Below are 16,901 nucleotides of genomic sequence, written 5' to 3'. Positions count from 1 at the left end.
CCCCCCCCCCCACACACACACACACACACGATTCTGCCCACCTTCCACAAACAAAAATCAGTGACACAGAGCCACTTCTCACTTGAGTTTTATTCAATATATATTCTTATTATAGGCATTTCTGAATGAAAATTCAATTTTACAAAAAGCTTAAAGTCATGATAAGAGTTTTCATCAGCTCCTCACTGCCTTGTTTCATCCCAACAAGGGGCTGTTTCACGAAATGTAGGATTTTCTGGTCATCTTGGCTTCAGTCAGTGTCACAAAAACAATAATCTGTGAATCACCATGCAGATTTATTCTGTGCAGTTAGACAAGCTTGGAGCAGGCTAACAGCTGGGCTTAGTAAATACTCAAGTTTGTTTTTATTATATTAACCTTTATTTAATCAGGCAAATCCCACTGAGATCACAGATCTCTTTTGCAAGGGAGGCCCTTGTCAAAGGCAGCCTAACATGCATGTTTTTGGTATGTGGAAAGAAACTGGAAAACCCACGCCAGCATGAGAAGAACATGCAAACTCCACACAGAGACTCCAGGTCCAACCAGGGAATGAACCTTCTTGCTGTGAGGTGACAGTGCTAACCACTTAGCCATCGTGCTGCCAAATTTATGGCTCAGTCAGAAGTCACTCTGACAGAATTTTTTTTTAAGTGATCTCAAAAAACATATTTTCATCCAGTTTTGAGGGGTTTAACATAAATTATCTAGTCATAACACAATGTAAGTACACCCAAAATTCGATTGACTTGCGATGAGAATTTTACGTTCATAAATGAAACGACTGTATTGTCACATTGACAGCTAATAATTATATAACGCCTGTCGCTCAAACTGGTTAAGTTTGGTCTGTATCAGTTTGAAAGATTTCCAAAGATCTATTATTATTTTTATGGACTTCATAAAGATAAAGTACCAGTGTCACTAAGATTTTGGTTTTAAAGATCAGCGTGCAAATGAGCTTCTAACAGAACGATAATGTTTTGACAAGTCAAATTCAAATAAAAGGATAATTTTTCAGACCAACACAACAGCAACTTTTGAATCTGCCGCCATGACAATGACAATATCTGAAACAAACTAATAAAACTGATGTAAAGTTTAGTTTTCAAGTACAATTTAGGTCAGTTTTTGTTTTTTTTCTACGCAACTATTAAAGTTAGCTAAATTTCTAAGTAAATTTAGGGGTTAAATTACACTGAAAACACATATTCTTACTTCAAATGTTTCATTACATACATAAAATCACATTAACAAAAGGTTAACTTAATTTTTGATGCTGGGCAGAAAAGTTGTCTGAACAAATAATGACCCAGAATTAATTATTATAATAATAGACAGGTTTTCCCCCTCTGCCCTCATGGTACCAGTATGGAGGTTGAATGCAAGGGTTTTAACCTCCCTGACGCACACACTCATATTTTCACTGCTGTGTCAGTATTGATAAAAAACTCAACAAAAGAAAGTAAGAAGGTTACATGTTTTAAGATCTGAATCAGAATCTCTAAACCTTGGTGTTAGTTTAGATCTTTTAACCCCCACATTAAAGAAGTTACCACTGCCTTCCTCCACCTGCATAATATCACTATAGATTAGACATATCTTGTCCAAAAAATGATGCAGGAAAAACTGGTCCATGCATTTGTCACATCTAGGATGGACTATCGCAACTGTTTATTATCTGTGTAAAAAAAAAAAAAAAACTTTATTAAAAGTCTTCAGTTGGTCCAAAATGCTGCTGCCAGAGTTTTAATGAGACGTGAGAGATCATATCTCTCCAGTTTCAACTTCTCTCCATTGGCTCGCTGCCAAATTCTGAATAGAGTTCAAAATCTTACTTGTAACATACAAAGCGCTCAACAGCCTAGCTCCATTACAAATCTTGTTGTTCCATATTTTCCTAACAGAGCACTTTGCTCTCAGACTGCAGGTTTACTTGTGGTTTCTAGAGTTTCCAAAAGCAGAATGGGAGGAAGATCTTTCAGTTATCAAGCTCCTCTCGTGTGGAACCAACTTCCAGTTTCTCTCCATGAGGCTGACACATTGTTTACTTTTACAATTACGTTCAAGTCTTTCCTTTTTGATAAATCCTATAGTTAGGATCAGCTTAGGTTTCCTGAGTTATCCCTTGGTTGTGCTGCTATATACGTTGACTGCTGGAGGACAAACTGACCACATTTCTTCACTCTGCTACTCTCCACGCTGCCATTTGTAATTATTTTTTCTATCCTTAACATGTTTTTTGTCTTTCCTCCTATAGACGGTACATCTGGACCTGTCGTTCTGTGTTTGTCTGTTTTTACTTCCTGTTCCTCTCAAACCCAGCCGGTCGAAGCAGATGGCCGGTCGTCCTGAGCCTGGTTCTGCTGGAGGTTACTTCCTGTTAAAAGGGAGTTTTTCCTTTCCACTGTTGCCTTCGTGCTTGCTCAGGATGGGAGACTGTGATGAAGTGAAGATTCAACACAATCGGCTGGCTTTTATAGAAAAATAACTTTTACTAAGTGGCTTTTATAAGGTATGTGAATGTTTCTGTACAGTGCCCTGAGACGACTTCTGTTGTGATCTGATGCTATAAATAAACTGAAATGAATGGAGATTATATATATTTTTAAATCAGCTGTAAATTCTCAGTATATCCATTATTATCTGTTGCTCGTTTAAACCGAGCTGAACCAAGTGAGCCATGCTTCAGTATAAATACATCTGTGATCAACTATAAATACATCTGTGATCAACCTCGTGGTCTTTTGAAGTTAGTGACCTCAACAGGGTTGCTTTAACCGGCCTGACTTAGCTGCTCTTTTGACCATAAACCTGATTAAGATGTTCAAACAAAGCCCAGCTTTCTTCTTCCATCGTGGATTAGTCAATTCTACTTTTGGTAAAACAGCCCCCAAAGTCCACCACGTGGGCAGGTTATGATATCAAATAGAACCAAACAGGCATTCAGCTACATAAATGACCAAAAACAAGGAGACCTTACTGGACCAAAGAAATGCTCTTTCCACAAAGCACAAGTTGATTTTTGGTAGATGCTACAATATTCCAATCATGAAAATCAACAAGTTCTGCATAATGACATTGAAATATATAGGCATTGTGTGGCGTTTTACACTTAAAACACATCTGTTTTAACAAGACACAACTGCTCATTAAATTGATACTTTTTTTTGGTCCAATCAATTTTCCAGAAGTTTATAATCTGAACAAAAAGAATACATGTTTTTGTTAAAAACAGCCACAAATATGGACCAACACGTCACTTTAGATTCTGAGTCAGGCCTGCTTGCTGCTTCATTTACACATCTGTGAAGATCTTCTTGATGTTCGCACAGTTCTGCTTGCTCTCCGTGGTGAAGTTGGGCTGTTTGAACACGCTGTTGATGCCCTCCACTATCACCATGTACTCCGACTTGCTGAGGGATGAGGAGCTGCAGGACTTCCTGAGCTCCTCAGACGGGAGGTGCTCGCAGCTCGCCGCGTTCAGGTACTGCTGGTGCTCCTCTCCGTCGGTCTCCCGGTGGTAAAAGTAGTTGAAGTTGGACACGATCACGGGCACGGGTAAGGCAATGGTTAACACGCCTGCTATTGCACACAGCGACCCCACTATTTTGCCTCCGATGGTGACCGGGTGCATGTCCCCGTACCCAACTGTGGTCATGGTGACGACCGCCCACCAAAACGCGTCGGGGATGCTGGTGAAACTGGACGACGGGTCGTCCGCCTCTGCGAAGTACACCGCGCTGGAGAAGAGGATGACTCCAATGAACAGAAAGAATATGAGCAAGCCCAGCTCCCTCATGCTCGCCTTGAGCGTCTGCCCCAAAATCTGGAGTCCTTTCGAGTGTCGCGAGAGCTTAAAAATGCGAAACACCCTCACCAGCCTGATCACGCGCAGGATGGCGAGAGACATCGCCTGTTGACCGCCGTTGGTTTGTCTCTCCGCCAGCTCGGTCCCCAGGGTGATGAAGTATGGGATGATGGCTACAATGTCAATGATGTTCATGATGTTTTTGGAGAAAGTGGTTTTGCTGGGGCAAGTAAAGAACCTGACCAGCAACTCAAAGGAAAACCATATAATACACAAGGTTTCTATCACAAAGAAGGGGTCTGTGAAGGGGCTTGGCACGTAGGGCGCAGTGCCATTAACAGTTGGTGCCACTGTCGCCATGTCTTTCTCATCCCGGAATTCAGGAAGAGTCTCCATGCAGAAAATAACAATCGAAATCAGAATAACGAGCACAGAAACGATGGCTATTCCTCTCGCCGGTCCGGAGCTCTCCGGATACTCAAACAAAAGCCAAACCTGCTTTTGGAAGTCGTTTTTAGGCAGCACGCGCTCCTCCTCTTTTATAAAGCCCTCATCGTCGCGGAATTTCTCCATGGCCTCCTCGCCGAGTTGGTAAAACTTGATTTCCTCTGAGAAGATATCAATGGGGACATTAACGGGTCTCCGGATGCGCCCCCCGGACTGGTAGTAGTAAAGGATGGCATCAAAGCTGGGTCTGTTCCTGTCGAAGAAATACTCGTTCCTGAGTGGGTCAAAGTAGCGCATCCTCTTCCTGGGGTCCCCCAGCAGCGTGTCTGGGAACTGGTTGAAAGTTTTCAGCTGCGTCTCGAAGCGCAAGCCGGAGATGTTGATGACCACCCTCTCGCAGCACCCGCGGCGGCTGCGCTCGTATCGATCCGCGGACAGGTGAGGCGCGGAGAGCGCGGCGCTCTCCTCCAGCGTGTTTTCCACCGTCATCGTGATGTTCCTGCCCGCCTCTCCATAACCCCGGCTGTCTGTCCCGTTTTTGCGCCCGTGCTTGGCTGGCGAGGGCGCTTGGATACCGCTGGACGTATGCTCATCCATACAGGTGTTTATTTCCCCTCACAGTGCGTGGGGGCAGGGGGGGTGCGCCACGTCACTTCAAGCCAAAGCTCCCAGCTTTGGAGAGCTGAGGCGGGCGCCACTTTACATCTCCTCTAACCATCAACAAGCTCTGCGCGTGCACACACGGCGGAGCGCTTCACTCCCATCCTGTGTCTTTTTTTTTTTCTTTTTCTTGCTCCTTTCTCAAACACATCCACGCCCGCCCACGGCGCGCATATGTCGGACGTACGTCCACCACCCGCCCAGCTGGAAACAAAAAGAGCCAGAAACACAAACAGTTGACGGAGTCACAGTTCTGTCACCGTCGCGTGAGGCGCGTTCATTCACGTCAAATGATGCCAAAACGCAAGCGTGCACACAAAACATGCCCTTTTTTATTCTCAGATTAGAAGCTTATATTCCTTGTGAAAACGCAGTAGTTTGGAGTTTGTGTTGTGAATGACTGTCAGAGATTAACAAACGAAGTTTTAGTTGAACATCTGTGAAACTGACTGACTTAAAACCATTTTAAAAAATGTTTCCAAAGTTCAGCTGGCTCTGACGACCATCTTAAAATAGTCTGAATCCTCATTTTAATAAGTTGAAGTGGCAGACTCGGGGATTGTTTGCTGAAGGTTTCAATAGCATCCCTGCAGCTGTTGGTGAGATATTTTGCTAACAGACAAAGTTCAGTTCAAGAGTTGATGGCACTGATTTAAAAAAAAAAAGGCCTCGCACAATCCGTTCATTCTTAAAGTGTTTGTTGGGGATCGGTTTCAGCTACTATCACGTTAAACTTTAGCTGCATATGTTAAAAATTGGGCGAGTTATATTCATTTGTGTTTTTTGAAGGGTCAATAGCTGTGGCGGTCATTGTAAATCAAATTGAGTCTGAAAGCTAATCAATTGTAGATAAACATCCCAGGATTAGTTTCTGAAAGTTTCATTAAAATACGTTCAGTGGGTCATGAGATATTTTGCTAACAGACAAGACAAACAACCGAACCAAACTCAGACATGTAACAACACCATTGATCCGCCTTTGCTTTCGGGTGGCGGGCGATAAATATGACCCCCTCCATCCCAGAAGCATGAACATGAGCAGAACAGTCTCGCGCGCGCTCTTTTGTTTCGTGTTTCTTTGTTGTTGTTGTTGAGGGGGTGTTGCTCTCCATGGTGCTGAAAACAAACCCACAGCCTCTCATCAGTGGTGGCGAGTTTAGCCCAGCTGCTTGGCTCGTGTCAAGATGCAGATAAAAACAAACAAATACATAAATATATTTATAGATACTTAAAATAAAACCACGCTGTGGAACAGGTCCTGACTCGGCGGTCCTGTGCAGACGCACGAGGAGCGCGAGGAGTGCCAGCTTCAGTCAACGCTGAGATTAACGAGGAAAGATGTGAAATCAGAGTGATTTTTAATCTATAATTGATCGTGACACACCTCATCAAACCCTCCTTTCACCGCGTGTAGTGACGCGTGACGTCCACACCAAAAGGTTCAGCTGCATTCAAAGCTTCCTGCACTTTATTTTAAACACCTCCAGCCTATAGACCGGGGTGGTGTGTGCGTATGTGTGTGTGTGTGTGTGTGTGTGTGTGTGTGTGTGTGTGTGTGCGTGGGGGGGGGGGGGTATTATACTGTCTTTGCCTATGAACGTGTTAGCAAAATATGTCATGAACCATAGGTAGATTTTAACGAAACATTTACACAGTGGATAGATATTTAGTGGTTTCCTTTCTGATCCCACCCGATTCAAGATGGATACAGCAGCCAAATGAGCTTCTAAAATGCAAAAATGGCTAAAGGTTTCTATTGACCAGATATTGAGCTAAACTTTGGCGTGGAAGTAGCTGAGACTAATTCATAACACATAAGAGCTACTCGTTGGAGAGAAATGTTGAAAAGTTTGCAGACAATACAGAGATGGTGCATCGCAAACAGTGATGGGTCCGGCTCCAGGCAGGAGGTGGAACACCCGGAGAGCTGGTGAAGGAAGCGCAACTTTCACATCAATGTGAAGAAGATGGAGGAGATGGTCATGAACTTCAGACGGAACAAATACACCTAACACTCCCACACCCAAATATAGGAGGATCTGATGTGGAAGTGGTCTCCAGCTACAAGTACTTGGGTGTGCACCTGAATGACAACCTCAGCTGGGGCAGCAACACCACCAGCCTGATCAGGAAAGCTCATCAGACTCTACTTCCACAGGTGGCTGAGGTGAGCTGGTCTGGGAAGCTCAGTCCTCACCTCCTTCTGTACAGGTGTGCAGCGGAGAGCATCCTGTGCTCCAGCATCAACGTGTGGCATGGAGGCTGCACAGCTGCAGAAAGAAAAGCTTTGCAGAGAGTGGTGAAGGCTGCACAGACATCTACACCTCCAGATGCAGGAAGAGGCCCACCTGCATCATGAAGGACCCCACTCACCCAGCACACACAGTTTTTGCCCAGCTCCCCTCAGACTTGAGGTTGAGGAGCATTAAGTGTAGAACCACTAGACTGAGGAACAGCTTCTACCCTGAAAATGTCCTAATCAGGATCATCTCTGTGAAAGAAAAAAATCAAAACACTGTAATGCCACTTAATTGTTGATATGTGCTGCTGACTATCCATGCTGCTGATCTCATGCTGCTCATTTATTTCATGCTGCTGTGTTCATTTGTACTCATCTGCTCACACAGACTCAAGCTCATGATGCTGTTGTTTGACACATTGCTGTTTTTGTTCTATTAAATATTTAGCATATTCTTAGTTTAGTTTATTTCTTGGTTCATATCTTAGATCTTATCACTGTTTTTCGTTTACACTTTATTCTTTTGTTGGATGTAGCTGGGACCCTGTGTACAACTTCATTCCACCATATGTACCACAGGTGATAGGAATGACAATACAGAAACTTGACCTTGATCTTGACTTTGACCTTGAATTTTGCATGAAAAGTTGTCATAAACTGTTGGCACCAACCTCATTTGTCTATCATCAAAACATCTCACGAGCCACTGGATTGATTTTGCTCTAGCTCTCACTAATCACTGGTTGAACATCAACTGATTAACTTTTGGAGCCAATCCAGTTCAAGATGGTCAAAGCAGCTAATCGGCATTAGCAGCAACACACACGTCATAAAACTTTTTTTTAGATGTTGAGCTAAATATGCTGTAACTGAGACTTGTTCTGAGCACATACTGTGAGAGCTAATCCATCTCTCATGGTCTTGTTATTTACATTTTAAGATTTGTCCAAAACATAGAAATCACCATATCTTTTCTACTTAACAATATTATAGTTCAACACTTGGATATAAAAGGCAAAACAGCATGTTAGATCTTTAATTAGAATTATAAAACAGGTTATTTAATAAAGGAGCAGGCAAATATTGCACGTGACTTTTAAAATTTACAACAAAATATTGATTTCATGTTATTAACATCCACATTTGCGGTTTTGTTAACTGTCATATTTCAGTACTTAAAGGTCTCAAAAGAGCTGCTCATGAAAGAGAGAGCGAGGGAGAGAGAGCGAGAGATAGAGAGAGATCTAGCGCGTGTTGCTTTTTCATGCCAGTGTTTTAGAAATGAGAATGTTGAAAAATGATGGAGGTGCTGTGTTTGGGTCAAACCTTGAAAATGACATTATGGTACATTTTATGCGATGTTACAAGCTGTCACACATAAAGTGAGTTGGGAATGACCATCAGCTATTAACACATTCAATTTCTGTTCAGTATGTGAAAAAACTTACAGAGCTTTGGCCTTTTATATTGGCTAAAGTCATTTAGCTGTGGAGGCCATGTTGAATTGTCTTGAGTCAGGCCATCAGTTGCAGATGTACACCAAGTGATTACTGTCTGAAAGACTGAAAACCATAAAGTGGCTCATGAAATATTTTGCAACAGATATGAGACTAGGACAAATACTATCACCCACCTTCACTTTTCAGCAGCAGGTGATAAAAAAAAAATCCTTCAAAACTCTTAACTTGTAATAAAACATTTTATAGTTTCATATTGAGTTCAAGTTTCTACAGATTTGTAGATCAGGGTTCTAATTTTTCCAAGGTTCAAAGTTCAAGGTTCAAGGTTCAGTAACTTTATTGTCATTCACATCACATGTGGTACATGAGGTGGAACAAAACAGTGTACTCAAGGTCCAAGTTACACCCAAAAATAGCAAAAAACATAAACTATAAAAAAGAAACAGTATATAAGGATCTAAGATATATGCTAAACAATTATAATATGATATAATACGGTGTATTAAACAGCAGCCTGAACATGAGTCTGTTGTGAGCAGATGGGTGTCCATATAGCAGCTTAAGGTAAGAAATCAGCAGCACAGATAAAGTGACAAATCTCCAATTAAAGTGACAGTACAGTGATTATCCTGGTTAGAGATTCATGAGTCTAAAAGCTTCAGGGTAGAAGCTGTTCCTCAGTCCAGTGGTTCAACACAATGCTCCTCAACCTCCTGCCTGAGGGGAGTGTGGCAAAAAGTGTGTGTGCTGGGTGAGTGGGGTCCTTCATGATGCAGGTGGCTCTCTTCCTACATCTGGAGGTGTAGATGTCTTTGATGGTGGGGAGACTGACTCCAACAGACTTCTGTCCAGCCTTCACCACTTATAGGAGCCGAGGACTGAGCTTCCCCAGTCCAACACACAAAACTAAACAAATTAAATTCAGTGTCTCAGCTTTCTGTTTACGTTTTGAGTTTTAGTTATAGTATAAATTTAAAAAAGTTCACAAAAATAAAGCAAGTGATGAATTGTTTTATCAGTCCAACTCTAATTGTTTAATCTCTTCCTGTTGTCGTCCTTTGAAGCACACGGTGACATCCAGAACACACCAACTCAAAAAGCCAACTTTCACGCCACCTTGGATCAAAATAACCTCGCACTTCTCACAGCTTGGTTAGTTTGTGTTAGCATGCAGGCACAGCGCTGACAGTAGTTCAGTCCTGATTGTCCTCTCTTTCCTCGTGATTAATATTCTTTTCACTCTCGTGTTGTTTCGGTTTCATCTCCTCGCTGCAGCCCAACAGTTAGGTGACCTTTTCTCTGCTAACTCAGATCTGAGACTCTCCCAATCATTCACTCACACTTTCACACCAACTCTTCCTAATCCATCCTCCTTAATGATGCTGCACGACCTAAAAGGGCATTTTACTTTGCACCAGCTTAATGAAGTAATTCTGCAGCAGCAGCGGTTTGACGGCTCCGCTGACAGTGTTGTCACGGTGGAAGGCTGTAATTTCAGCACCAAACATAAACACGGTGACTCAGAGTGGACAAAGCTAATGCAGCTGTAGTAACATCACGACAACAGAATGAAAAACACCTATTTCCTCACATGGTTGTCAATGGGAGGAAAAAATATGATTAATTGTTTTAACTGGTATTTAACTTGTAAAATCCTTGCCTGTGTCAAGTTTTATATTATCTCTGAGGAAAAGCAGTAATTTAATAAAGTACAAGACGACGTTTATCGAAAATTTTTGTTTTTTAAAAACTTTGAGTTTTAGACATTTCTTAGGTTATGATGTATTCACTTCAATTGTAGGACATTATAGTCTGTATAGTTAATTACTTCCCACCATATATAATGTCTAAGCTTGTTTATGTATGGGTGTGTTCATTCCTCTATGTGTTAGCAAAATATCTTATAAAGTAATGAATGGATTTGAATAAAACTCCTAAACAGTAATCATTGGGTGCACATCTACAGCTGATTAACATTTGGAGTCGATCAAATTCCTTAGGAAACACAACAAAATGGCTTTAACTCGTCAAGTTTTACGGATATTAATCCTACATTTGGTGTGAGAGCAGCTGATTATCATGCCCGATATATACTCCAAGCACTGACTGATTGGGTCAAATCAAGTCAGCTACGGCTACAATTCTTATATATCTTGAGTCAACTCAGATCAAGGTGGCGACCACACAACACCAAACACAAAAATGATTATAACTCAATCTGTTTTACAATTATTGAATTGAGATTTGGTGCGCTAGTTGCTTAGAGACATCCTCAATACGTTCACTGAGATCTCAGCCTGTTGTTTGTAACATCATTTAAAAGGTTTGACCAAAATTGATTTATCGCTCTCCCTTTTCATCACAAAATTATTTTAGTTTGAAACTCTGGCATGAAAGGTGATGGACAGTGTGTTTTTTAATGGAACGCTAGGCCTTTTAATAATAAATGGATTATCAATAAGCAGTGTACAGGTACATGGATTGTTAGAGAATAGATTCATGATGTTACAGCCTCATTCGCCTGAAATCAAATGAAACAGTTCAGACTGGGTTAAGGGAGCGACAAATGCAATACATCATTTATTTTTAATGGTACAGTCACACTTCTGTTGGGTGTGTATGCCTTTAAGTGATGACAGATGTGTTTTCAAAAACATTGTCTATCATCTACAGCAGGAGTCCGCAACAGGTGAACCAAGGTCCAGATCTAGTACCAAATAAAAACCCAGACCCTGATTTGATCTCAAATTTCAGTACAATTTCAATACATTTTCCCTTCATTTTGCATGACTTTTCTAGTATTAGCAGTAATTCCCAGGACTGGCTCTGGTTTCTCTCTGCTGCCAGCCCATGGAGAAGTACAGTCCTGAAAAGATAATATGGTGTTTGAAGAAACTCATCATGAATGTCACTAATAGAAAATTTAAAGATAAACTTTTTTTGTAGTTTTGCTACAATAGATTACTTGAAGCAAACCTCACCTGAATTAAATCTAAGACCATAAATAAATAAATAAAATCACACTGTTTTAGGACCCTCCCAGTTGTTTCAAATCAGTGCGCATGGGAAGTTTTGTATGGATTATCATCACCATGGCAACAAAACATCAAGTGTTTTCTAAATAGAAAAGAGTTAAGTCAAAGTAGTTACATAATTTCCACCCTAGCTCGTGCAAGAACAAGTTGACGGTAGACTATATTCCACATTCCTTTCTGAAAGATGAACATGTTGCACATCAAGAACAGAGCAGCATTTTGTGTGTGTATCTCTGTGTGCAGGGGTGTGTGTGAGTGTGTGTGTGTCTGTGTTGATTGCAAGGCCAATAATACAATAATAATAAAATCAGAGGAATTGGCTGGACAGGAATCTGCAGAAAATAAAATTTGGACCTTGGATCAGAGAGACACTTTTATTTCATAACAACACTGGCTCAAGTGTGTCTGCTTTTTCATTTTCATAGTTTTTTTTATTTTATTCGATTTTTAAACAGAAGAAATGAAAGAAATGGTGTTTGACCTTTGTTTATTTTAGTCTGTGCACTGAGTGATTATAAGCTTCTAAAATCAGGGATAATTGTGTTTTATAGCTGAGGCAAACCCAGGATTGATAGTTCACAAAAACAAGCAAAGAAAAACAGTGAATTTCAGTGAAAACAGCGTGGATGCTGAATGACTGCTGAAAGTTACTGAAGAAGTTGAAACTGAGTTGTTCAAGTTAAATAAGGCAGAATGCAAGCTAAAAACTATAAGCACACTTGCTAAAAGCTAAAATTTGTTAGCTTATAGCAGAACGTAGCAAAACAATATCTAAAAGTATCAAATGCCAAGTTAAAAATATCAAAAGGCTAAAGGAGCTAAATAGCCAAAAGTTACAAATAGCAAAAGGCTATCAGCTACAAGTATTAAAATGAAAAAGTCTAAACCAGCCACTAGGGAGCACTAGCCAGTTTATCTCTTGTGGTGGTCCCAAGCTGGTGTAAATGGTGAGGGTTGTGCCAGGAAATAGCACCCCACATAAAACAATATTGCAAAAACACATGTGAGTTCATCTAAGCTACTCTATAAAGTATTGGTCCAGGCCTGTGTTAACAGCGAATGCCACCGGTGCTCTTGACAAATATGTGGCCGGCAGAAATTATGCTACTATTAGTTGAAGACCGTAAGGAGGAAGACATTTCAGGAAACAGAGGAAGAAGAGCAAAGTCATGAATGTAGGACTGACGGTGGCAACTCTAAATGTGGGGACGATGACAGGCAAAGGTAGAGAATTGGCTGACATGATGCAGAGAAGGAAGGTGTTACGATCAGCATGGCAAACCCAAGTGCAGACAGACACAGGGGACTCAAAGATAACTAAAGATAATTACCAGCAAAACTCAAAACAAAAAGCTGACGTGGGAGCAAAAACTTACATAAGTGGAGGAGACAGGCGAGGAACAGAATGTAACAAGCTGTGGGGAGCATAACCTACAATGTGAAAACAGAGATACAGAACTTAAAGGGAGACTAATGAGACACAATGATGAACAGCTAGGGGAAGACAACGAGGAACGGGTGACTGTGGTAGGAGCTGGCAATATGAGGAAACAGACTCAGAGAATTAGATTTTTTTTTTACATCACAAAACACACAGATATGACAGAAGGTATAAGAGTTTTTGACAAGAGGCCTGGTCAGTTACGTGATCATCTGCAAAGAAATAATCTGCTTGTAGAGTTTCATTCAGGTTTTAGAGCTCACCACAGCACTGAATCTGCACTGGTGAACGCTACTAATGATATTCTCATGGCCTCTGACAATGGACACGTGTCTACACTGGACCTGTTGGACCTCAGTGCTGCATTTGATAGAGCTGATCAAAATATTCTGTTACAGAGACTTGAATATGATATTGGAATTACAGGAACGGCTCAAAATTGGTTTAAATTATATTTATCTGATAGATTCCAATTTGTAAATGTAAATAATGAATCTTCAGCATACATCAAAGTTTTAGTCATTGAGTCCCTCAAGGTTCAGTGCATGGACCAATGCTCTTTACCTTGTATATGCTTCCATCAGGTAATGTTATTAAACAGCAGGAAATAAATTTTCATTGTTATGCTGATGATACACAGTTATATTTGTCCATTAAACCCAATTAATCCAATCAGCTACTTAGACTACAAGCATGTCTTAAAGACATAAAAACCTGGATGACCCTAAATGTTCTGCTTTTGAACACAGACAAGACTGAAGTTTTAGTTTTTGTACCTGAACATCTTAGGAATACATTTTTCAGTCTTTCTCCCTCCTTGGATGGCATTAACCTGGCCTCCAGCTCTAATGTTAAAAAACTTGGTGTTATTTTTGATCAGGACATGTCTTTTCCTCATTAAAAGTGTTACTAGAACTGCCTTCTTCCACCGGCGTAATATCGATAAAATTAGAAACATCTTATCTAAAAATGATGCAGAAAACCTGGTTCATGCATTTGTCACATCTAGACTGGACTATTGCAATGGTTTATTATCTGGGTGTCCAAATACTTCTTTAAAAAGTCTTCAGGTGATCCAAAATGCTGCTGCCAGAGTCTTAACTGGAGTTAGTAGGAGAGCACAAATCTCTCCAGTTTTAGCTTGTCTCCACTGGCTCCCTGTCAAATCCAGAATTGAATTCAAAAATCTTACATCTAACCTACAAAGCCCTCAACAACCTAGCTCCATCTTATATTACATATCTTATTTTTCCATAATTTTCTAACAGAGCACTTCACTTGCAGACTGCAGGTTTACTCGCGGTTCCTAGAGTTTCTTAAACAGAATGGGAGGAAGATCTTTCAGTTATCAGGCTCCTGTCTTATGGAACCAACCTGACACATTGTCCAGTTTTAAGACTGGACCTAAGACTTTCCTTTTTTGATAAAATCTATAGTTAGGGTTGGCCTGTTATACTGCTTTAAGCTTAGACTACTAGAGGACAAATTGACCTAATTTCCTTAAATTAATTGTTAAAATTGAATAGTTTTAATTTGATATTATTTCTATCTTACGGTGATTCTTGACCTGCCATTGTGTATCTGTTCCTCTCAAACCCAGCTGGTCGAAGCAGATGGCTGCTTGTTCTGAGCCTGGTTCTGCTAAAGGGTTCTTCCTCATGAGGGAGTTTTTCCTTTCCACTGTCGCCGTCATGCTTGCTCAAGATGAGAGTTCAGTGATGGAGTTAAATTCAAAGCAGTCTGTTCCTCAGATCAATAGTGTTAAGCATTCGCACTATAAGCTCTCCCTCGTGCCTCATTACGAAGATGAATGAGAGACAGAGAAAGAATCAAAAGCCAGGTTGCTTTAATAAAATATCCACCTGCAGATTTAAAGTCAGCTCAAGAGCCAGTTGTCAGAGGTGATATCACAACTTCTTTGTCAACACACCACACTGCTGGTGATATTTTTTTTCCTTTGGAAGTAATAGCCAAGACATTTAGCAAAAACCTGCCTTACCTATGTGTCCAATGTCACATGCATTCATAAATACTTAATGACGTTTCGATCGCACAAGGTCATTTGTTTGCTTTTCCTGCCCATTTTGTTGCGTGAGCTGATCATTAAACAGACCTATTGCATGCCCAAACCTCTAGAGCTGAAGGCAGCTGAAGATTGCCATTTTATCTGTCTGGGAAGGGAAAGAATAACGTGAACTCTGGCAAAGCTGGAATATTAGCCATCATTACAAATGACATTGTGTGTCTGGTCTGCAGGGGAATGAGGCCTTTTGATTCAATAATCCCTTCCCAAAGATCTTAACTACGAGTTTAATTATTCCTTCTTGTAGATAGTGCCTGAGAAAAGGAGGATGGCTTCCATCAACAGTGACAGCGCATGATGGACGGCTCTTTGACTAACCAGGAGCAGGACTTCCTTTTCTCTGACTGCAGTGTCTGGCTCACAGCTCAATACTGGTGGATCAATAACAGCTGAGAGAGAAACCAGCGCCCATCGATCAGACGTGCATCGTCTGTGATCCCAGCCAATACAGAATCGTTACACTTTCACACACTGTCCACTCTCACAGAGGGAAGGCCAAGGTTATAAATAATGCAGCACGCTTCTGGATACAGGTTCAAGCAGCTGAGGTTAAACAGACATTTTAACCTTTGATTTCTGATTCAGAAAAATATCGCCATGCACAAAGCATTTATTGTAGCTGACATTTGGTGGTAATAGAGTACACTGTTTATGAAATATTTGTACCGGTATACTAACTTTAGGTTCAGAAAATCCTCCTCATTTGGTATCTATTGCTTACATGTGCTGTAGTCACTCACTACTTAGTGGTTCAACTTTTGCAGACACGCTCTTTTGCGATTTTTCAAAATAAGATTGAACATGAGGAAAAAAAATGTACATGATACGATTGTCAAATTTAATATTACTCACGTGATTGGGACAGTACTGGATACTGTACAGTAAAAAAGTTAACGATAAAATAAAATATTTCACACAGGCACCACCATTTCGTAGTTTTCCCTCAATAATCCTACACTGTTTCGCTACTCATAAGAACTACATTTTCCAGAAGCCAACAGAGCTCAGCCCAGAAGTCCCATTGCCTTCTGCTGAAATAATGTACAAAGAGGGAAAGTTTTGATCAGATCGGAAAACATTTGGTCCTTTACAGTGGCTTTGGTGCCCAGCGGATTCAGAGATCCACACTGAACCAGACGAGAACTGGAGCATAACCGGACCCCCAGATCCACCGTCAAACTCGAGAGCTGTTAGCCGGGGGAAATGAGTGGGTGTGTAGTGTTAGCAAGATATTTTATTGACCAGTCTGTGAATTTTATTGTGCCTCTCAAAAAGTAACTATTGGATAATTTTTTTAAATAAATGATTAACTATTAAAGTGAACCTCATTCAAGATGTCTGGCCTTAAGAAACACCAAAAGGTCTCTAGCTCAGTCAATTTTATGGATATTGAGCTACAATTTGTTGTGGTAGTAGCTGATATACATTGCTAACTCATACTCAACATAAACAGATCTTATGAGATCTTGTAGTGCTGACATTAGTTACTAAACTCAACTTTGGCTGCCTGTTAGCAAAATATACCATGAAGAACTGAAGAAACACTCAGAATGTAATAAACATCTATAGCTCATTCATAAATGGAGTCCAACAATTTCAAGATGTCCGCAACAGTTAAGTGACATATACCAGAACAAAAATGATTACTGTCCCAAGTCTTTTCTTTCTCAGCATAAAACGATTTTGTCATGAAATGAACGAGCGATATGCATTGCTTAAGGACTG

The 16,901-nt window shown here is 40.7% G+C and overlaps 1 protein-coding gene across 1 annotated transcript; it reads right to left on the bottom strand.

Annotated features, from left to right (window-relative positions):
• Positions 1–3,298: 3,298 nt before the first annotated feature.
• On the bottom strand, positions 3,299–4,855 carry LOC119412453 (potassium voltage-gated channel subfamily A member 3-like). Its single transcript, XM_037679462.1, has one exon. It carries the CDS (start codon positions 4,853–4,855, stop codon positions 3,299–3,301), a length of 1,557 nt encoding a protein of 518 aa, XP_037535390.1.
• Positions 4,856–16,901: the final 12,046 nt, after the last annotated feature.

The sequence above is a fragment of the Nematolebias whitei genome, chromosome 7 (assembly GCF_014905685.2).
Source record: "Nematolebias whitei isolate Nwh7 chromosome 7, NemWhi1, whole genome shotgun sequence".
Lineage (NCBI taxonomy): Eukaryota > Metazoa > Chordata > Actinopteri > Cyprinodontiformes > Rivulidae > Nematolebias > Nematolebias whitei.
Note: the sequence above shows the minus strand (reverse complement) of the source record. Positions and strands in the feature narration are given on the sequence as shown.